Genomic DNA, 22,813 nt, shown 5'->3' with positions numbered 1-22,813 from the left:
TGTTTAAAAGAACTGTTTGTGTAAGCAACTCACAAGTAGGTATTATAAAATATTAAGAATGTGATCCTTTTGCATTTATTTGACTGGTGTTGTCAGTGATCCTGAGGTACAATCATGTTAAAGGGGAGAGGGAAGGAGACGGGAGAAAGAGAGATGAACACCTCTCTTAATTGGGATTTTTCTAAAAAAGAAAAAAAAGAATCATAGTACCTGAAACCTATAAGAGAGGTCTTCTTATGGGAAGAAAAAGTACTTACCTGCAAGTATATGGTAGCAGAATTTAGGACAGATTTGAAAAATTAGAAGGATCTCTAGAATTTTCTTCCAAATGGCTAGAATTATTTTTACCTATTTATACATATGCAGATACACATATATATTTATATATGTGTGTGTATGTGTGGTTATACACACACACACACACACACACACAACATCAGGACTTAGGTAGACAACTTCCTAAAATCAAGGAATGCAAGTATTTTGGTTTCCAGGAGTGAAAATACTCTTAAAAGATGATCATGTCAAACTTTCAAATGGAAATAGTGGTAACTGAATTCAACACATCATGTTATACAAAGCATGGAAAATGCTCATTATAAGATTCAATAGTCACTTACTTGAATTAGAATTGTTTCCCAAACATAAAAATATTAAAATGCCTGCTTTTATGAGTAGTCTTAAAACTTTAATCAAAGGTCAAGTCAACAAGCATGTGCCAGGCACATTGTGCTAAGCGCTGGAAAAATATAGCATATTTCCAACCATCACCCGACACTAAGTGGTAAAAGGAAAAATGTATGATTTGAAAAAAAAGGCTAATGTTAAGTCATGTAGAGTGAGGGAAAACAGATGTAGCCCAAATGATACAGCAATACCTAAAAGATTATTTTAAGAGCTAAGAGAAGGCCTCCACTCAGAGGCAGTGTGGTATAATGGGTAGGGTACCTAGAATAAGACTTGGGTTCAAATCCAGCCTCAGATACTAGCTGTGTGAACTGGAGACATTACCGCAAAAATCTTCAATTCCAAAATGAGGAGGTGCCACTCAATGGCTTCTAAAACCCTTCTAACTCTAAATCTATGATCCTATGTACCCTGCGAAGATCTATGAGCAGTCATGGCCAGGGCTCATGGTAGGGAGAAGTTGCAATCAGCACTGGAGAGGAACATCCACATCATTTGGAACATAAGTCTTAAAACCTTGGGGATAAGGAAGGCATGAAGTCAAGAAAACTTAGCGGGGGGAAAAAGAAAGGGAAGAAAAAGCAGTGAGCCAAAGGGAAGCAAGAAACATCTGAGAAAACAGGAATAAAAATTAAACCAAGAAGTAACTAAAGAAATGGAAAGAAAAGACAACTCTAAGATTATAAAAATTATATTTATTCATGTTGCTACATTTATTGCATTCTCCTAGAAAAATGGAGAACTGTGTATGTACCCAATTTGCACATATAAAACATACAAATTATATATAGCACAAAGGCTTCTGGGCCTAATATCCTGACACCATATTGTGGGTACTCCCGCTTTAGCTTTTTCTAGTCTATGAAAAAACAGGAGACAGACTTGTATTCACAATCTTGTTTCTCACACATTTTCTTCTGAATATTTTAAAATGGGGAATATTATATGTCAATGAAACATTTCTCAATTGCTCTGGGAATGAAGTACTAGAAATTTGGAAAGTCTGCATTATTTTGTACTACTAAATTTACCAAAGTTTGACAGTCTAAATAACCAGTTTATGCCCTATTCTGATTGGTTCTAATAAATTTCTAATACTGGGCACCAAGACATCAACTTTCCAAATCATGGTAGTCATAGCATGTCATTTTTAAAAACGTTTACCCAATACAAGTTTGTCTGTTTTTAACTGAGATTTTCTTTTACAAAATGCTACAACAGTTTGAGGTGAACCAGACAAATCCTGTCTTTGGCTACAGAACTAAAAATAGGTCATCTTTCCAACAGCAGGGCACATTTCAGCTTTTAGAAATAAGCAACTCTGGGAAGCAGGGACACAACATATAAAATGTGCATAGAATTAACTAGCATGTCTAGAGTTTTGTTTCATCCTACCCACATGGTGAGTAAGGATAATGTATTATGTATTAGTCCCGAAATAAGACTCAGTGTAGGAAGATACCCAACTTTCAAGGTCAATTAAAATAACTTGACAACTAAGTAGAGACTGAAGATACAAATTATATTATTTGCAATAGTCTCTTCTAGCTTAGCAAGTCTAGTTTTATAAAAAAGTCTTAGTTTAGAAACCTATAGCTGAAAAACAAAACATTCACAATCTTCTCAACTAAAGCTAAAGTAGAAAAATAAATCGAATGAAGCATTTATTAATAAATGAAGCCTATTTTATTACTTCAAGTGTTAATGGTAAAAAAAATTTCAGCACAGCTGTTGCATTTAAAAAAGTGTAGCTACATACTATGTGTCTAGTTCAGTAAACAGATGAACCCGATGTCCTTAATGACATAATAGTTGAGCATTGTACAGTACATCTTATGAAGACCCGTAAATTAAAGAACTACTTTTTAAAATTTAGTGATTACAAAACAATTAAGCATTCAAAGCTTTAGCTTCTTTTTTCTTCCTCGACCATCAGGCGCTCCATCCATTTTACGCTTCTGTGCCTAAAAACAAGTAGAATTTATTTTTTACCATGAAAAGCTTATTTTTACAATTACCAGCATACTAAGACAATTTTAAATCTAGCACTTAAGACCAGTACTATAGTACTTTTACAGAATGAGATATATAGAAGAAATTATCTCAAATAACAAAAAATTCTAGATCACATTTCCTACTTTCAGAAGTTGTGAATTCTCTAGAGAAAGTTGTGCTCATTCTTTAAAATTATACAACAAAACTCTATTTTAGTGGTAATATTAATATTTCAAAGAATATCTAACACTGATAATTTTCTGAATTTAACCACTATGCCTAATACAGAGTACTCAAAAACAGGCCAAGAAAAGAAAAAAAATCAGATGCACATAAAGTTCCTACAGAGTTAATTAGTAGAATTTAAAGACTTGATGGTGATGGAAAGAGTCTGACACTTAGTAACAGAACAATTTACTTAAAATTTTCATTATTATCCTTGCAAAACTGCTAAGCTTTGGGAATTTTAAAAAAAATGCTATCTATATATAAATGCCAGGTATAACAGAGGTTTATATATTTATTATTTAATCAACCATCTAGTCAAATGAATTATGATGCCAAACACTGTATTCTTGAAAAATACACTGTTGCCATTAACTACAGCTAGTCAACCATACTCAGTAATTTTCTCCTACTCTATTCCTTAAATACAAGGGGGGAGGGACAGGGAAGACAGGGAGGGACAAACTACTCACACACACACATACCGAAGGCTTTGGTCCTCGTTTCTTTTTCTCTGCCTTTTCTTTTTCTTCTAACTCCATGTTTTCTCTTTCAATCAGGGTAATTAATGTGTTACACCTCCTCTGAAGCTCCTGAGTTATAGATAAATATTCAACTGGTAAATTTCATAGTCTCCAATATACCCCCCCCAAAAAATTCCTAACTTTTTTTATTTTAGAAAACCCAACAACCCAGTTTACATAGGTTCAATTATTTGCTTCCAAAATTCTGTAGACTAAACTATATTTAACATAAACCTAGAAGATAATTTGTTAAAAATAAAAGCAAAAAGTATTTAATTACTATCAACAATAACTGCCCCACTGGAGACCATTCAAAGACGTTTTTGATACAACAGTGCCACACAGTGGCCCTATATAAGGAATGTCACACCTATGCCAATTGTTAGCTTACCAAGAATGTGTAGTAGGTGCCAGGAGTCTGAACAGACTGGGGACACAGGAAAGATCCCATGCAACACATTTAAAAGTATGCCCAATTTCACTTTTGTATCACAAATGTCATTAGCGGCAGGGGACTTGTAATAAAGTAACTTTCTCAATCTGGATATGGGGAACAGCAGCTAAGACATGTGAGAGCTCCCTCTACCCACAGCACTCAGTTCTGCCCCTTTCACACACTAGATAGAAAATGAACATTATCAGGACAGACTGAAAAATAAACTTTAAGAAGGCTATTTTCATTACTAATGTCCTTGTGCATAAACTATGCTACATATTCACTTTTGTAGTTTTCTTTTAACATAGAACTATTATGTGAACAAAGACTGGAAAAACCCCTCTGCTATATTATATTGTATTATTTTACCATAGACACCAACCAAGGCTTCAAAATTTGTTTGTATTATACAACTGTGGTTGTCCTACTGATGATGTATTGTGATATAAATAGTTCTGAAAGGAACAGAAAAACCTGTCATCTATGTAAGAGGAGAAAAGAATAAACATGTATTAAAAAATGAAAGAGAAGCCCCAAAATTCTGGCAGATTCCTTTTTAATTTGTGCCTTAAACCATGAAGTTCCTTTCTCTCATGTCTCAAAAGCAACACTGCTTATGCCTCAGCCCCAGTATCTTGTCTATTCACTCACTAAAATTAATCCATTTCAGAGACACAGGATCATCAAACTAGATCTAGAAAAGACCTTAGAGGCTACCTAATACAATCCCTTCTTTTTACAGATGAGGTTTTAGGAGGTAAAGGAACTTGTCCAATATCACAGGTTGTAAGTTCTTCCACTACACCATGCTGACACATGATAAAGCTGACCACAACTTAAAGAGCTACAGAAACCCCTTATTTGTCTTGCAGAGCCTTCTCAGCTCCCTCATGCACTGTCTGTCAGTCCTATGTAGTCTGGGCATAGGCTAGTTTAAAGATTGCAGTGTGGAAGGAGGGGCATTCAACTACGGCTCTCCCTTCCCTAATTCCAATTTCAGGCAATTAAAGGCAGAAGAAAGCCTATCAATGATCAAGAACAACGTCCACAGTCACTGATCTTTGATAAAAAGAACAAAAAACAAACAAACCTGTTTTTAAATTTAGGTTATGAATAGGGCATTGTTAAGAACCCCTCTGAGCCTGGGGCCTGTTGCAGAATTCTGGCATACAGGGATACGCCTAAACTCTGGCAAGCCCTCCTTGCACAAAGCAGGTACTTTTAGAGGCAGGTAGGGGGCACCATAGCGCACAGAGTGCCGGGCTTGGAGTCGGACACGAGTTCAAATTCGGCCTTGGACACTTAGTAGTTGCGTAATCCTGAGCCAAGTCACTTAACCTATTTGCCTCGGGTTCATCTATAAAACGAGGATGATAATAATACCTGCCTATCAGTGTTGTTGTGAAGATAAAAAGAGAAAACAGTATAAAGTGCTATATAACTGCTAGCTATAATTATTATCATTGACAACATCATTTAAAATTGAAACTTAAAGCATTTTCCTCTCTTGTCCCCATTCAAGACACCAAAGATATTTGATTTGGTTACAGACCCATCAAGACTCAGTATTAAAGTCTCAGAGAGTTGACTGAGGCTTAAAATGGCTAAGTGATTTGCCCATATCAAATAAGTGTCACAGAGAAGATCTGAAACCAATTTTCCTTACACCAAGCCCAGCCTGCTCACTATCTCCCTAAAGACCAAAGCCTCAGAAACAAAGACCGTAAAAGAAGCACGCAGATTATTTTAGAACATGGTAACGTGGGATATGGTAACACAGGTGACACCTCTCTCATACCAGTTATTACGTTCTAGGACTATTATTTTATTTCTTGTATAAGCAAAAACCATCACAAGGTTCTGTTAAAAAGATAGCTCTCAAAGACACATTATCTTCTCTTAAAGAGTTTAAATAAAATCATATCCTTTATGCCTACCTGTCAGGAGCATAATCCACAGAGTAAAATCATTCCCATTCTTTTTGGACAGTCCCTGGCACGTAAGTGCTCAATGAACACTTGCTGCCTGATGACTGACTGCTCAGCTGAGAAAGGTCCCCAACACTCACCATAGCGGTCCTGGACTTGAGGAACCAGTCAAATCGGAACTGAGGAGAGTTTCGAATACACTGTCGCAACTCATCGTATACATTTTCCTTGTCAAACCCGAGTTTGTGAAGCATGCAAATGAGAAATCGATCCTCTTCCTCAGTGTAGTTCTTTCCTTTGTTAGTACCATACGATATTCTCAGTTGGTGAAAAGGTGCTTTGTATCGCCCAATCTATTCCAGGGAGATTTCACAAGTATTTTCATTAAACAAAATGCAAAACACAAAATGACAATTTCAAAACCTCAATGTTTGTCAAATCAATGATGTCCTTGCATGTCAAATGGGAACTTTCTATCCCAAGTCTTCATAACAGCATTTTGAACTTGCTATAAAATTTTGATTCCAAGTAACAGCAGAAGCTTTCACTCTCCAAACCTGCTGACCAAGTATTTGAAGCAATAAGTTTTCAATAGAAAATCCTACTTCAAATCTTTGAAACTGATTCCCTTAGATAACCAACCTAAATAAATAAATCCAGGCTGAATTCAGCTAGAATTATAGTCTATAATCAAAAAGATATATATGTATTCATTACATGTTATCAGATTCCTAAAATTCAGCTGCAATAGACATTTTAAAAGTTACTTTGCTTTCCTGTTCATGCATAACATTAATTACTCATCTCAAACACTTTTCTTGCTTAAATAATTGCTAGGTAGTACCTTTGTATCAAGTGCTTTTTTGATACTAATTCTTCTCTGTATTCTTGCTTCTCCCCTTTCAATCTGGGCCATGATCTTCTCTATGTCCTGAAGTTCATTGCATCGTTCCCAGAATACAGCTTAAAGAGGGAAAAAAGAAATTGCAGGTGTGAAATTGTTAGCTTAATTCACTGTTGATACTTTTTAATTAATGTTTCCTTTTATTTCTTTTGCCCAATACCAGAATTGCATATAACTCTATTAACAACCCCCTCATTAATCACAGCTACAGGTGTTCCACAATATTATTTCATTCAAATTCTGCCTTTACCCTTCACTCTAACAGGTTAAGTGTAAACATTTTAATTATGTAAACATTTAAATTTTAAGAAAGGAACAGCTAGTTGCTTCCCAAATATGCTGTAATTAGCCAGTCTGGAATAAAACAGAGCTGTCAAACATGTGGCTAGATCACACTTTCAAGTGCAACAAAAACCAGATTAAAATGTAATTGGGAAATATTTAACAAAATAGGTAAACGAATAAAACATAAGACAATAATACATTTTAAAGTAAAGTCAGCATGCAGCCTGCAGAGATCTTCCTGTAATACTTAGTGGCCCCTGCCTCTATTTGACACCACTGGTGTAAAGAGCACTACAGCGGACAATTAGGAGACCTGGGTTGTAGTCTCAGTCACCACTGGCAAATCATAACCTAAAGACCTCAGTTTCTTCATCTAGATAAAAAGAAGAAGTGGCTCTTACAAGTGCAAAATTCTTTGAGTCCATGATTCTAGGCAGATTCACTGTAACTCAAATCCATACTACTTATGTGGCAAATCAAAAGACTTGACTAAAAACATACTCACATGCAATTGAGGAGGTGGTTACAAAGAGGGAACATTTCTCCAAGGGCCAATTTAATGTCGAACGTGGAAGTATGAGATGATAAAATCATGGAGTTTTAAAACTGGAAAGCATTTCAGTGTTCCACTCAGGTCAGCATTCTCATGTTATAAAGAAGGAAACTAAGGCCCAGAGAAGTCTGTCCAGTCACTTGCCCAAAGTCATACTTCCAGTAGGTTCAGCCAGTACTGAAGCCACTACTCCCCATCTTTACACCTGAGATGGAGGCCTTCCTCCAACACTTATCACTTTGAGACCTTGAATGAGTTGCTTTAAATCTTAGGGTTTAAAGACTAACCCACACTAATGTCACTTGTAAAACAGGCAAACACCTGCACCAATGAACATAGAGGCTTTTGAGAAAAACGCTTTGGATGTTGTAATCTACAAATAGGAGCGAACCTCATTGTCATGTTTTTGAATGTTAATTACAACTATAATCACTCAGGTGATAAACAAAATGCCCCAACTGTGGGGACAGGAAAATGTGAAAGCGTCACAACGGATTCAACTGAAAACACCTACACAGGATTACCTGAATACTCAATGACTTCTTCTGGCGTTTTCCCTTCTACTTCTCTAGCTATGTTCTCAATATCATCACGGCCCCACTTCTCATTAGCTTTGATGAATTGGTTAAAGTCTCTCTTGTTCCAGTTGGTAAATCCCTTAAATTCAATTCAAGAAACGCAATTTTTAATATTAACTAAACATAACTTTCAGACGGAATTCACATTACTTTATAGATAAAGAATTCCTGTTACACTTGCTTAAGCACAAAGTATATTAGAATAATCACTGCAGAAAGTATCTTTTTGTCAGTGTATTCTTATCTTCAGCCATCAAGTTTCAGAAAAGCCACTTTTAAATGATCATATACTTGTTGGCACTACTGAAATTAAGGTATTAATTATAGTATTAAAATAAATTTGCAAACCATGAAATACCTGTGCAAACTATTTGTAAGGAAAAGCATAACGTATGCATCATTCATTGGCTGTTTAGTTGTAAGCTAAAGAGCAGAACTTACAGCACTTCACAGTACTGCAATACCCTTCACTTTTACATTTACAGATAAAACACTACATTTAAAGCTATATACATATACAAATATACTCTTGTTTAATGTCACTTGACAATGTCATGCATTATAATATAAAAAATAATATGCACTTTCAAGTCAATTCTTTACTGTGGTTTATTTTTTGTTCTTAATTAACAAACTTTTCATCTGCTTTCCCATTTTGCCCCCCCCCCCAAAAAAACCTTACAACAAACATACACGTGCTCGACCTCTACCAATCCTACCAAATATCAACTCAAATCCTGCATATTCCTGAGCTTTACTGGGTCACCCAACCTAAGGTGCCCTCCCCTCCCTCCAAGTTCTTTGGGTACTCGTTATCATATGTGGGCAAGCACTTGGATTTTTTTTAAATCAATAAACACTATTTCATCTGTCTGTGTTTTTGTCTCTCTTCTCTCCAACCCATGCCCAATCAAAAAAGGCTCCTCGATGGCTAGGATTTGGGATTGTCATCCATGCCTTATAATTCCCAGAGCTGACCACCAACTCCCAACTGACCCACCTGGGTCAGAAGCTTCTCTTTTTCTTCCAGCTCTTCATCATTGAGGGGTTCTGCTTCATCAATTTTTAGCTGCTCTTCTTTCTGTGCCTGAGCTGCATTCGGTAGGTCAGGATTACGGGGTACCTAAAAAATGTCCAGATTTTGCTAGTCCATCAGGTGATATTTTAGTTTTTATGTGATGAATTAACTTTTTAAGTCTGAGAAGACAACACTGTACTGAGCTTGCTTATTCAATATCAAATCTATTCATCTTAAACAAAAGACTAAAAAAAAGTACCAAGCTGAAAAGAATTAGCTACAAAATTTGTATTTTTCTTTACTGTCTTAAACTGAATGAGTAATTATTCACAGGACATTTTCTGAATGTAAACAGAATACAGAATCAAAAATAACTGCAAATGTCTATTTACCTTATACCCAATTGTTTTTCTGTAATACAAAATTTCTTTTTCCAATAATTCAAATAAACGTGGAGGAAAGAACTGGAAATCCTGAACATTGGGTTGTTTTGGAGGTCGAGGAGCCTAAGAGGGAGAAAAAAATCAGAATCATTTTAAAATTTTACTCCCAAAGCCTATTTTATGGTCTTGTTTCGCTCTTAAACTAAGATTGAAAATACATGCACCTTTCCCCCTCCAAATAATAACTTCCTTCAGTGAAATTAAATAAGTAGTCATTAACCAAAGTATTTGACATGTCCAATAAATTAGGGGAGAGAATAGGGGGAATGGCAAATTCACATTTATTGTCTTCCTTGTTTAAAACAAAAGAAATGCCCACATAGTTAAGACCTGCAGGGGCTGAGTCACAACTTTTACCTCTCTGTGTCCTCCTAACACTCTTCTTTCCTGGTCTGACCGCTCCTTCTCAGTCTCCTTTGCTGTCTTACCATCTCCATCATGCCTCCCTATTACTGGGTCTTCCCCAAGGTCCCCTAAGCCCTCATCTACACCTTTTCTCTTGGGACTTTCTCAGGTCCTATGCAAATAACTCAGATGTATATTTAGCCAGCGTCTCCCCTGTATTTTAGTCCCACGTCACTAGCTGTCTACCAGACATTTCAAACTCAAAATCCCAAAGACAACCTGAATTGGGAACTCCTTTCCGCCTCAAACCCTCCCCTCTTCCTGTCAGAGGAATCACTGTCCTTCTGCTATCACAGTTTCATTACTCCATCCCTTCTCTCCACTTAGTTCAGACCACTTCTTTGGTGTCCAAACACCTCTTGCTTAGATTATTCTAAGAGTCTCCTAATTGGTTTGCCTGACTCAAGTCCCTTATCACTCCAGTACATCCCACACATTGCTGAAAGTCATTATATGTGTGTGTATGTCTGTGTATACATATATACACAAAAACATTTTTACGTGTACTTCTCTTCCCCATTAGCATGTAAGCTTCTTGTAACGGGAAACTGTTTCATTTATTACAGGTACATCCCCAGCACCTAGCACAACACCTGGCACATAGCAGGTGCTTAATAAATACTTGCTGATTGATATACGACCGTGGGTAGGTTACTTCAACTCTCAGGGCCTCCATTTCTTTACATGTAAAATGAGAAGACTGGAGGACTTTAGATTCTCTAAAATAATACCAATAGTCTTCCCAAAAAATTCTATATTGATAGACTGAGGTTTATTCCATGTATATTTTTAAAGAAATGAACTAGAAATAAAGTCAATGCTCATTTACTGGAGAAATAGCTTAAAAAATGAATTTAATAGACTGTTACACTTCACCATAAGACAAATATGAATAGAAAGAAGCTTGGGAAGATTCACATGAACTGATGCTAAGTGAAGGAAAGAAAAGTAGGAAAATATACTCGATATCAATGTAAATGAAAAGAAAAGAACAACAAAAAGGAAACTAAGACTAGGAATTCTGTTGACAAAGCTTGGCCCCAAAATAGAGATAAATGTGTCGTCTTCCCTTCTTTGCAAAGGAGACAGCCCAGGTACTGTCATACATGGTTGAAGTTCTGATCAGTTTTTCTGAAATTTTGATCAATTTTTCTGAACTTTTTTCTTTTTTACTCTTTGTTATGGTAGTGGAGGCAGGGAGAATATATTGAAATTGAGGCAATATAAAAAGCAAGATATAATATTTTTAATTAAAAACATAGAAATATGCTTCTATGAAACCTGGATTTGTCAGCTATATAAATTAGAAAAAATAAAAATAATTACTTAAAATTATATGCATATATGTGCACATACATGGAAAGATCCTAAGATGTGAGAGTTGGGAAGGGCCTCCCCAGCATCTAGTCTAACTCATATGTAGAGGAATCACCACCACTACACCATTTCTTCCACATAACACCACTTCAGAGATGTGAACACAACCATCAGGTCCCAAGCGTTCTGTTTTTCCAGGTCCAAGTTCCTCTTATGTTACGAGCACAAAGGCCTTCACCAAGCTAGCTGCCCTCCTCTGGATACTAACCAGGTTATCTAAGTCCTTTTTAAACCATGATAGCTAGAAAAGAACACAATACTCCAAATGGGGTCTGACCAGGGTACTGAACAGTGAGATGAACACTTCCTTTTCCTAGAAGCCATGCCTTTCCTGATGGAGCACACCATCAGAATTAGCCACATCACACTGCTGACTCATAATGTACATGTAGTTTACTAAAAGCTCCAGATCAGACCCTTTTTAAAAGGACTATGTCTATACAGCTATCTGTCTTATAATTTTACCCATACTGAATTTTAGCTTATTAGTTTCAACCCAACACTCTAGGCTAACCTAGCCAGATCCTTTTGGATCTTAATTCTTGTCATCCCATGTGTTAGCTACCCCTCTCAGCTTTGTGTCATCTGCAAATCTGATGAGCATTCCATCTACATTTTTATCTAAGTCACTCATCAAAAATGTTACAACAGCACATGGCCAAATGTAGTTCCTTGGCGTACTCCACTAGTACTCTGTCCGGATTCAAATACTTCCCAATCCAGCAGGCTCACCTTGGGTGCTTTGGGCTCACTGACTCGGAGGGCCTCCCGGAAGTACGCATCAACAGCATAGTTGGCTTTTCTTTCTCTCTTGGGAGGTTCAATCCACTCTGTGAATGCCATCTAATGGAGAAAAGGAAAGTTTAATGGCACATTTTAAACACTAAGTTTTATAACTTTTTCTAAACTATAACAAATTCTATTAAGCTGATCTTCAATACCTAACAAAAATATACGTAAGTATATATTATGGATTACATATTTATACTACATGTGACAGTACGCATCCTAAAATTTCTATAAAATGAGTCATGTCCTTCATTTAGTTAAATATAATTCAAGTTACCTTTTGTTTTTCTCTATAGTCTTCACCTTCAAAGTTATACACACTAGACTCTGTATCCATTGTGAAATTTCTCAGTGAACTTTCACCCATCTTGGAGAGCTTTTCATTCATTTCCGCAGTCTGTGGGGAAACAAAACCCACTTCATAATAGACTTGATAACATGAAAACATCAAATCTTAAGATTCAAGTGTCTCCTATATGAAAAATCAACTTATAAAATACATTTACAACAAATGTTCCAATATTAAATATTTCATTCTGAAATTTTAAGCATTCATTTGATACTGAAAGCACATTATTCAACCTATGACTCACCTTCTTTGCACCTCTTTCCAAAATACCATCAATATCTTCATCAGTAATTTCACTCTCCTTTGAGGCAAATACATGTGTTGCACCATGCCGAATCATCTGTAGCATTTCATCTTTCCCAATTTTGTTCAGATTTTGATCTACAAGCCTTCCTAAAGAAAACAGCATGTGGTATGGTTTTAAGAAAATAGAAAAGAAATTAAAACTAAGAAAAATGACCTCAGTTAAACAAAAATTAGCATTCTATTATTTTCATGAAGCACAGGGGCTACCTTATCTTATAAAGATATTTAACTACCTGCTGACTGAAAAGTCATATACATGTCAGTACTAAATCAAATTACTTTCCAAATAACCAAATCTAAACTTCTATTTTAAATATGGCTTGAAGATAAAAGGAAATAAATCTTTAAAAATGTTTTTAAATATAAGCAAATCTAATATTCAAAGGCCTGGCTTCCTATATACGTGCCTTCCCACCTCTAAGTGTCTTTGTTCACCTCACTTACAAAGCTCTAATCTTACCCATTCCAGTCCAGTTCAAATCTTTTCCTTAAGAGAACAACCTTCATAGTCCACTGACCTCTCCTTCCTCTGAATTCACAGAACCTACTGTTTATACCACTAATTTGACAAAGCTTCTGTCATTTTATAATACAATTAAACACTCCAATTATTGATGCCATATCACCCAATCAGATTTGAAAGCTCTCTTCTGGGTTGCTGTCTTGCACTTCCTTTTATCTCACAGAATACGTGGCATACTGCCTTGAACAAAAATAGGTGGTTTAATATTTGACTGATTAAATGAGTATTTCAAACCAAAAACTCAATGTGAAGTACAGGTTCAAAAGGCACCAAAAACAATCAGTTTCACCATTCTCCCTTCCTTGCTCCAATTTCCTGCAACCATGCAATTCCTCTTAAAATAGAATGTTCATTGTGCCATTCCCTTGCCCAAGAATCTACAATAATTGCCAGCTGCCTACCACATAAAGTCTAAAGTCTGTTCTTTAATAATCCTGGCCCTATTGAATCTAATTCCCCACTTTTCTTCAACTCAGTACTTAAACGTCACCTAGTCTAACCCTTTCATTTTCTAGATCAGAAGTTCTTAAGGCAGTGAAATGGTTTTTAATATTTTGATATTTTCTATCTCATCATTTCCTTTGCAATCCTATGCATTTTATTTTGTGAATCTAAAAAACATTCTGAGGATACATAGGCTTCACCAGACTGCTAAAGTTTGAGAACTCCTGTCCTAAATGAAGAAACTGAGACCTGAAATATTAAGTGCCTTGACCAATGTCACAGATATACTAAGTTTCAGATCTAGGATTTCAATCCAGAGCTTCTGAGGATGCTCAGTCCCAAGAGACTAACTAAGCTAAGTCTTTCTCTGACCTCAGGAATGGAAGGTCTTACTTCCACCTATAGCAGAGAAGGCCAAGGTCAGATTTCATTCAAGGTAATCATAAAGGAAAAGAAACCTATCCCACAAAACTTCTTGCCTCATGGAGCCCCCAAACTCCCTTATTACCTTTATCCACTCCATACACATATGTACAAACACAATCCTTAATCCCACAAGTGCTTTTTTTTTAAGAGTTATATGGCATACATGCTTTTTTCCAAGGCCATGTGCAAATGCATTGACATGGAAAACCTTCCCTGCCTCAAGAAACCGCTCAACAACAGGATCTAATAGCCCACCACATTTTTATTAGCTCTGTCCACCCACTGAGAACAATTCATTCACAAAGTATGTCTTTTACAAGAAAAAAGTTTATATATAGCCACTTGAGAACTTTGAGGAAAATTCTCCCATTCCTCTCAACACATACGTGCCTATGCTATCAACATGTCTAAAACAGAACTCCATTATCTTTTCTCCTAAGGGCCCACTCTTCCTCCTCCTAATTTCATATTTCAATCGAGGGCACCATTCAGGTTACCCATTTACAATCTGGGATTGACCCCCAATCCTTCACTTGGACTAAGCACCATCCACATATTCAATCTGATGCAAAATCTTGTCAATTCCACCTCCTCACCATCTCCACCTTAGGATCCAGTCCCACTGTTTTCTCCCTGAGCTTCAATCTCCGATTACCAACTGCCTACTAGATATTTCAAAACAGAAGTCTGGGACACACTTCCACCTCAACATGTTCAAAACTAAACTCTTTATCTTTGTCGTCCGTACTTCCCCATTTCTGTCAAAAGAATCATCATCCATCCAATCCCCAAATTCATTATACTTGAATCCTTACTCTCCCTCACTATACAATTGGTTACCAAATCCTATTTCTACATTCATCTGTCAAATCTGACCTCCTTCTCTCCACTCACAGCCACCACCTTAGTTCCAGCCCCCACCACCTCTTATCTAGACTCCTCCAAGAATCTCCGAATTGTCACTGCTCCAGTCCACTGAACACAATGATGCCAAAGACCATATCACTGCCTGATTCAACCAAGCTTCCTAATGCTTCTAGGATCAAATAAAAACTTGCCCATTTAGCTTTTATTAAAGCTCCATAAAACTTGGTCCCAACTTAACCTTTCCAACCTCACTTCCCCCTCTTACTCTATGAGCTGGCCAAATTGGCCTCCTCTCTACTCCTCATACAAAACACTTTCTCATCCTGTCCTTGGACATGTTCTTCTGCACCAGCTGTTATCAAGGCCCCTAAGTCCACCACCAGTGTAGGTTTTATCCATTCCATATTTATCTACGAACATGTATCAGCCTATCAGAATGTAAGCTCCTGGAAAGCAGCAATTTGCCTTTTTTATTTGTATCTCCAGTACCTAGCACACAACAGGTAATTAATAAGTGCCTGACTGACCCCACTCCCCTCTCCATCACCTCAGTACTTATAAACACCTTCATTTTGCATTCACTGGAACACTGTCTTATTCAATGTCCTGAAGCCTAGCACTGGACTGAGAGGTCTGGCTGTCTGTACAGAGCTTTCACTCTAACTGGACGTGCAGGACAGCATCACAGCACAGCATCATGTGCTGGGAGCTGATGCTGTGAGACACAGAGATAAGGACAAAAGGAGTTAAGAGAGGAAAGATATCAACACAACATGTACTTCCATGTTCCCTACTGCATGCTTAAGCTCCATGAGAGCACAGACCACATCCTAGTTTGTTTTGTTTTGTTATTATCTCTGTCTGATAATCAGCAGAGAGGGAATACTTAAGACATTAACTAATAATGGCAAGTTAGCTTAATAAGCCATTTAAAATAGTTAAAAATGAAACAATCCTAATAAATACAGGAAAATATATATCTTTCTTGCTAAACCATCAAATAAGCAGTCCTAGAATTAATTTTATAATAACACACCTTGCTGAATGACTATTGAATCCAACCTGAGTTTCATCTCTGCACGTTCCACTATTCTTTCCTCCACAGTATTGTCGGTGATAAACCTAAATACTCGAACAGTCTTGGTTTGTCCAATTCTATGTGCTCGATCCTAAACAAAAAAATGAATATACGTGTCATACGGCATACTGTGATATATGTAGATAATGTTTAAACGAGTAGTTATGAGCTGCTTCTTATGTGACAAAAATTTCCTTTATAAAATCTGTAAAGGATATTTTCATGTTCCTTTCTCTCAAAAAAAAAAAAAAAAGAAAAGAAAACTAGCTCATTACTAGCTGATTCCTTAAAATAAATGTTCTAAGAGTCTTCACTGGAAAGAATAAATCTTGAGATAACTCACTATAAAAATTCTGACTCCCCAAAATTGTTTACAATAATTTTATTAAAGATCAATTAAGAATCTGACTCCCTTATTTTTAAACTCTAACAAAAAACTGCTTTAAAAATAAGCTCCATCCCATGTTACCCCTATTTAACAAATACTAAATTATCTCTACTACTAAAGAGAAGTTAAAAATTCAAAGGTAACCAGAAACACACAAGCTCTCAATACTTTTATTCACAAATTTAAATAATGCCAGGGAGACCCACCAAATAAATTTCCCCATTATACCAGGCACTTCCCAACTAAAACAGAATTTAAGCACTTGTAAGCATATAATATTGTGAAGAGTATTTTTACCACTTAGTTTTAGGGAAATGAATACATTTGAGTCTTTACCATAGCCTGAAGATCAACTTGTGGATTCCAGTCTGAATCATACAAGATCACGACATCAGCAGTAGCCAGATTTATTCCAAGACCACCAGCACGTGTACTTAACATAAAAACAAACTTCGAGCTGTTTGGCTCATTGTATGCATTGATGGAATCCTGTGTAAAATAGAATACATGTCAAATAATAATCATGTCATGTAATATCCTCTCCCTCCTTTTCCTCATCAAATTTAACTCACTTGTCTCTCATCATGAGGAGTCTGTCCATCCAATCTGCAGTATTCATAATTTCTCCACATGCAGTAATCTTCCAAAATGTCTAACACTCTTGTCATCTGACTGAAGATTAGTACTCTTGAATCTGTTGAGGATTACAATATTTCAATCAAGACCTCTTAAAAGCGGCAAAATGTTCAAATATAATATATGTAGTAATATATAATATATAACACACTATTCAAAATATAAGACTAATAATAACCATGTAGCAACTAAACGTATGCAAAAAATCCATTACATCCTTAACTATGAATTTATAATACACATTAGTAAGCCCTGCCTCTGACACATACCACTGTGTGACTCCGGACAAGTCACTTAACCGCTAAGTACACCAGGCAACTCTCTAAAATTTTATGTTGGAGAGCTTTTGCTGATCTACATTACTAGAGGGGTGTAAATTACAGGTTTGGATTCCCCTCCTCCCCACCCAAAAAAGGATGTTTGGTTTTTTTTTAAATCCATACAATTTGAATGTCTCTTACTAGACACACGAGACCTTTTCTCATCCACTGAATAGCTTTTACTCAACACACAAAAGCTCAGGTGCCCTCAATGTTTCTTTGGGTTGATTCATAAGTACAGCGAGTATTTCACATCCAAACTTGTCTTCAGCCTACATCTCACAATCACCTATTATGCCAAAGATCAAAAGGTCATATACTTCTTCCCAAATGACCCAACTATACAATATGGAAAATACCCTATTCCAGCGTTCCTCACATATGGACAGCTCATCCACAATTCAAGCAGTACAGGTAGCAGGGGAAAGCAATCTCAAGTTGTATGTGTGAATGCCTGGAATCAGTCCCAAAGGTAAGGACAAAGAGACTGAAAAGCTGATTATCCATAAAAAGAAAACAGATCCCTACATACTTACAACATTTTCTTCCAAGATCTAAATGGAATCATACGCATACCAACTTCCAAGCATTACAGACTGTACAATGTAAAGGTAACATGCGATGTGAAATACTTCTAAAGACACTTGCCAAAGAAAAATGCAAGTTGAACAGAAGCCAAAAAGAAAACCTATCCAGAGATGTCTCTACAAAAGGAATCTTATAAAGTCATTATCAAGCTTCATTTGCCATCAAAAAAAGAGCCTGGGAGGAAAAAAATCATAGGACAAGCATTGGAGAAACTCTGACCTCACTCCAATTTTCCCAGTAATAATCATTCACTAAATGTTACATGCCTTCAAAGAAGTACTTTCCGAACAAATACATTTAATAATTTACCATAATTCTATAAAGTGCACTAGGTAACTGAGTGATATAATAACCATACAGATGACCAAAAGACTTACTTAAATGGAGATGCCAGTTCCAATATCTACCCACTATTATACCATTCAGAAAACTTCACACAGTTTTTATTTTAACTTTTTAACTTTAAAACAATTTGCCACAGTGTTTATACCTTGCTCTTTTAACTTAGGGAGAAGTTTGTCAAGTACAACCATTTTGCCACTATTGGTAACCAGATGCATATCTGTCGTGTAAGGTGGCCCAGGTTCGGCTCCATCAAAGAGATATGGATGATTGCAACATTTCCTCAATTGCATTAGGATATTCAACAATCTCATTTTGTCCATTTTTCCTGCAGAGTTTAATATGTCTATATCCTTCATTAGTATCCTTGTATACCTAAGGAAAAAATACTTTTCAGTAAGTTCAGTTCTCCCTAATACTTCAATGTTAATCATCTATTTCTGTTACAATTATTCATGATTGATCTTTTATTTCTAGTCATTATTATTAGTCGTTGTCAGGGCCAAACTTAATAATTTATTACCAGTGGAATGAAATCAGTTAAATTATATTCTATCAAAATATGCTGGCATAATGCACATTTGATTGCCAGGATCTCAAACATCTTCATGATAATTTAACTAAACCATCAACACTAATCTAATTTTTATCTCCCTGTTCTTTCATATACCAACTATATTCTTTAAACTTCTACCAGCTTAAACATATACCAACTATGCACATTATGCATCAAGTGCCTGACACACAATAGATACTCAATAAATGCTCATGATCAATAAATACTTTCTAAATAATTTTGGGGAAAAAAGGGCAAAAATAACTTGAGATGGAACATTATAGAAACATTAAAAAATTAACAAAGCAAGCAGTTTTTGGTTTTTTGAAATTAATGCAACACAAATATTAAGAGGAAAAGCAGTTAGAAATATAAATTAAAGCAAAGTTTAAGCAGAATCAAGAAAAGAAGATAATATAATGACCACAATGTAAATGAAAACAACTCAAAAAACCACATGATGCTAAATGTTGTGAAATTATGACCAAGTTTACGCCCTAGGAAATTAGAAAATACACATCCTATTCTCCCATGTGACGGCAAAAAGAAATATTTTGAGTGTGGAATATAGCATAACTGACTGTTGAATCCAGTTGATTGGTTGATTAGGTTTTTGCTGAAATGCTTTTTTCCCCTCTTTGTTATTATTAAAAGACATGGCCCTCTGAGCATAGAGGGTAAGAAGATATATACAGTAATGGAAGTAATGTGAAAAAGATGATAAAAACTAATTTTTCCATTTAAATTTACTAATCTAAAACTTGCTTTATCTGTTAAATCAAATAAATCTCTCATATATGACCCTTCAAAGATTATTGCAAAAACATTTAGGTATATATAGATAAGTGGTCATCAAATGAGTAAGGCATAATAGAAATTGTATTTAGGTGATAGTTACATCCGTTTTCTATTTAATAACACTAATAGAATGACTGCTTTGCAAACAGGTTAGGCTCCTCCTTTTCTAAAAATACACATAGTACCTGCTGCAATAAACCAACACAACATTACTTAGGAAGAGAAACACAAATAGAAATTTGTGAAGGACCATATGTAATAACAACATTATCTCAAATCACTTACCATTCCCTTTGCATTTTGCTGAGGCCTACATAAATTTTAACTTCCTTTTTGGGAGGTAAACTTTTTTCAACATCAGCCTTAATTCGACGAAGGAGGAATGGGCGCAAAACCTAGAGAAAACAAAAAATGAATAATAAAATGTCTTCCTGACAATTTGTTTGTCCAAATACAAGACTATTAGAGACAATAATTTTGAACTGGAAAAAATCATTGGGGAGGGTTTCTATTTAGGCTTTAGTCATTTTTTGTCTTATGTGAAGTGATGAATATCATCTAAATATGAGGAAGTATTTTTTTAAATTCTCATAAGAACTCTAATAAAACAACAAAGACTAATAAGGTGAAGAGAAATGATTTTAGAATAATCCGACATAAATTTCAGTAATGAAAAGTAGCACCCACTCTATGAAATGTACTATACAAAAATTTCTAACAAGTTCCATTTAAAATGTTTTTATACACACAACCAACTATATAAGATAAAATTGTTACTCAATATTTTCAGTTGCATCCGACTCTCCACAATCTTACCTGGGGTTTTCTTGGCAGAGATTCTGAAGTGTTTTGCCATTTCCTTCTCCAGCTCATTTGACAGATAAGGAAACTGAGGCAAACAGGATTTAAGTGACTTACCCAGGGTCACACAGCTAGTAAGTATCTGAGGCCAGATCTGAACTCAGAATGAAGTCTTCTTGACTCCAGGCCCAGAGCTCTATCCCTATACCACCTAGCTGCCCACAGAATAAGTAGACTAACTTAGAAATCGTTTCAAAATTTCATTTGTAAACCACTACTTCATTAAGGTGACGCATTCACTTTTCTAACCCTTCTAATTTTCCTAATTTATTTCCTAACCATCCTAATTTTCTAATCAATTAATTCCTCTTTTACATGATGGAATTTCAAATATTCCCAAAAAAGTACATCTCCTCCATAAGTGCTTTTTTTATCCAGGCTATACATTGCTAATTCTTTTACCCAACTTCCATATGGTAGCTTCAAATCCCCACAATCAAAATTCAACGAACATGTCTCTAGCACCTCCAATGTGCCACACACTGAGCTAGGCTCTGGGGACACAGACAAAAATTAAATCATTTCTGCTGCCCTCAAGAAGCTTACAAAATGTTCTCTGTGGAAACAACCTCAACACATTAAATAAAAGCAAATACCAGACAATTTCATAAGAGGGAAAAACTAGCAGCTGAGGGAATCCACAAACAATTTACGTCAGAGAAGATGGAACTAGGTTTTTAAGGAAATCATGAATTCTAAGATGCCTCACACCGAAGGCCTCAGAGAGTGAAGCAGACTTCTCCATACCAATTCCCAGTCCTTTAAACACACCATAGAGCTAGCTCCTAGATGTCTTCCTAGTATGATGTTCAGAACTGTACTCAACACTTCAAGCATGGCCTGACCAGTATAAAGTAGAATAAACCTGCTGCCAACAGGTCACATTGGTTAGTACTGTTAATGCCATCTAACATCACATTAGCTTTTCTGGTAGCCATGTCACAATAAACACTCCCAATGATCAGTCACTTCTAGCCTACAGTCAAGTCTTTTAGGGAGACTATCTCACAGTACTGTTCTTGTTCCTTTCTCAAGATAAAGAAACTATAGGATACACAATTACCTTTAAGTTTTAAGATTAACAAGACGTACTTAGTCTCTTCCTGATTTCCTAAATCAACACACTAGCTACTATTTACTTCTTTTCATTCTCCACATGCAAATATGCAAAAGACTTGGGAGTTTATCAACATGGAGGGATACCCAGTGTGGGAACTCTCTCCAATACCACAGGTCAAGAACTAAGCTATGGCTTTCCTAAGTCTGAGGGAACTGCATGATGTTAGTTGGTTGTTGTACTTCATGCTAGAAGACCAAAATGACATCACTATGTTGAGGTCGAGGTACAATGTGTCCGACTGTGACTGATCGGACCAAACAAGCTCAGAAAGCCCTGCCATAGGTTGGGTATAACAAGTCCATGTGAACATTTGGAGGTGAGGTGTCTCTAAATTTGTACACTTCAGTTTCTTTTGAGCTACTGCAATTCTGCTTCACTCATAGAGCACGGTGCCTTCTTTGATGCAGCTACGCCATGCTGGGCAGTCCTGTGCCAGTATCTCCCATATCACACAATCAATTCCAAAGGTCTTCAGAGACTTTGAGAGTGCCCTCGCACCACTTCCGCTGACCTCCACATGAGTGTTTGTCTTGTGTGAGGTCTCCATAAAATAGTTTTTTAAGTAAACATACACCTGGCCTCCAAACAATGTGGCCAGCCCATTAGAGTTGCGCTCTCCAAGGTAGAGTTTGAATACCTGGCAATTCAGCTCGGGAAAGGAACTGTGTCCAGTACCTTATTTTGTCAGGTGATCTTCAGAATCTTCCTAAGACAATTCAAATGGAAGCAATTCGGTTTCCTGGAATGGTGGTGTTAGATTATCCAGGTTTCATAGGCATACAATAAGGTCATCACAATGATTCTGTAAATCTTCAGTTTTGTGGGCAGCCTACTAGCTCTTCTCTCTCACTCTTTCCTTCAGGGTCTCCCACTCTGGCAACACATGCATCAACCTCATCTATGTATGTAGCCCTGGAAAGTATACTGCCCAGGTAAGTGAATTTATCCACAACATTCAAAATTTCTGTAACCAATGGTTCCATGTATGGATGGTGGGGTACTAGCTGGTGGAAAATCTGTTTTCTTGGTGTTAATTATCAGGCAAAAATTAGCACAGAAGTGGC

The 22,813-nt window shown here is 36.3% G+C and overlaps 1 protein-coding gene across 1 annotated transcript in view; it reads right to left on the bottom strand.

Annotated features, from left to right (window-relative positions):
* Window positions 1–1,362: 1,362 nt before the first annotated feature.
* The window catches only part of SMARCA5 (SWI/SNF related, matrix associated, actin dependent regulator of chromatin, subfamily a, member 5), a 47,137-nt gene continuing 25,686 nt past the window's right edge, over window positions 1,363–22,813 (bottom strand). Inside the window, exons 10-24 of the mRNA XM_027866861.1 lie at window positions 20,054–20,163; window positions 18,563–18,789; window positions 17,101–17,222; window positions 16,865–17,017; window positions 16,099–16,231; window positions 12,741–12,889; window positions 12,425–12,544; window positions 12,091–12,201; window positions 9,526–9,639; window positions 9,116–9,238; window positions 8,062–8,194; window positions 6,640–6,758; window positions 5,936–6,148; window positions 3,393–3,500; window positions 1,363–2,651 (exon numbers count right to left, since the gene is read on the bottom strand). Of these exons, the coding sequence (XP_027722662.1) occupies window positions 2,586–2,651; window positions 3,393–3,500; window positions 5,936–6,148; window positions 6,640–6,758; window positions 8,062–8,194; window positions 9,116–9,238; window positions 9,526–9,639; window positions 12,091–12,201; window positions 12,425–12,544; window positions 12,741–12,889; window positions 16,099–16,231; window positions 16,865–17,017; window positions 17,101–17,222; window positions 18,563–18,789; window positions 20,054–20,163 (2,001 nt within the window). The 3' untranslated portion in view covers window positions 1,363–2,585. The remainder of the gene's footprint in view (window positions 2,652–3,392; window positions 3,501–5,935; window positions 6,149–6,639; window positions 6,759–8,061; window positions 8,195–9,115; window positions 9,239–9,525; window positions 9,640–12,090; window positions 12,202–12,424; window positions 12,545–12,740; window positions 12,890–16,098; window positions 16,232–16,864; window positions 17,018–17,100; window positions 17,223–18,562; window positions 18,790–20,053; window positions 20,164–22,813) is intronic.

This window comes from Vombatus ursinus, unplaced genomic scaffold (genome assembly GCF_900497805.2).
Source record: "Vombatus ursinus unplaced genomic scaffold, bare-nosed wombat genome assembly UNPS02014784.1, whole genome shotgun sequence".
Taxonomy (NCBI): Eukaryota; Metazoa; Chordata; class Mammalia; order Diprotodontia; family Vombatidae; genus Vombatus; species Vombatus ursinus.
The sequence above is the reverse complement of the archived record's forward strand: the minus strand, read 5'-3'. Positions and strand labels throughout refer to the sequence as shown.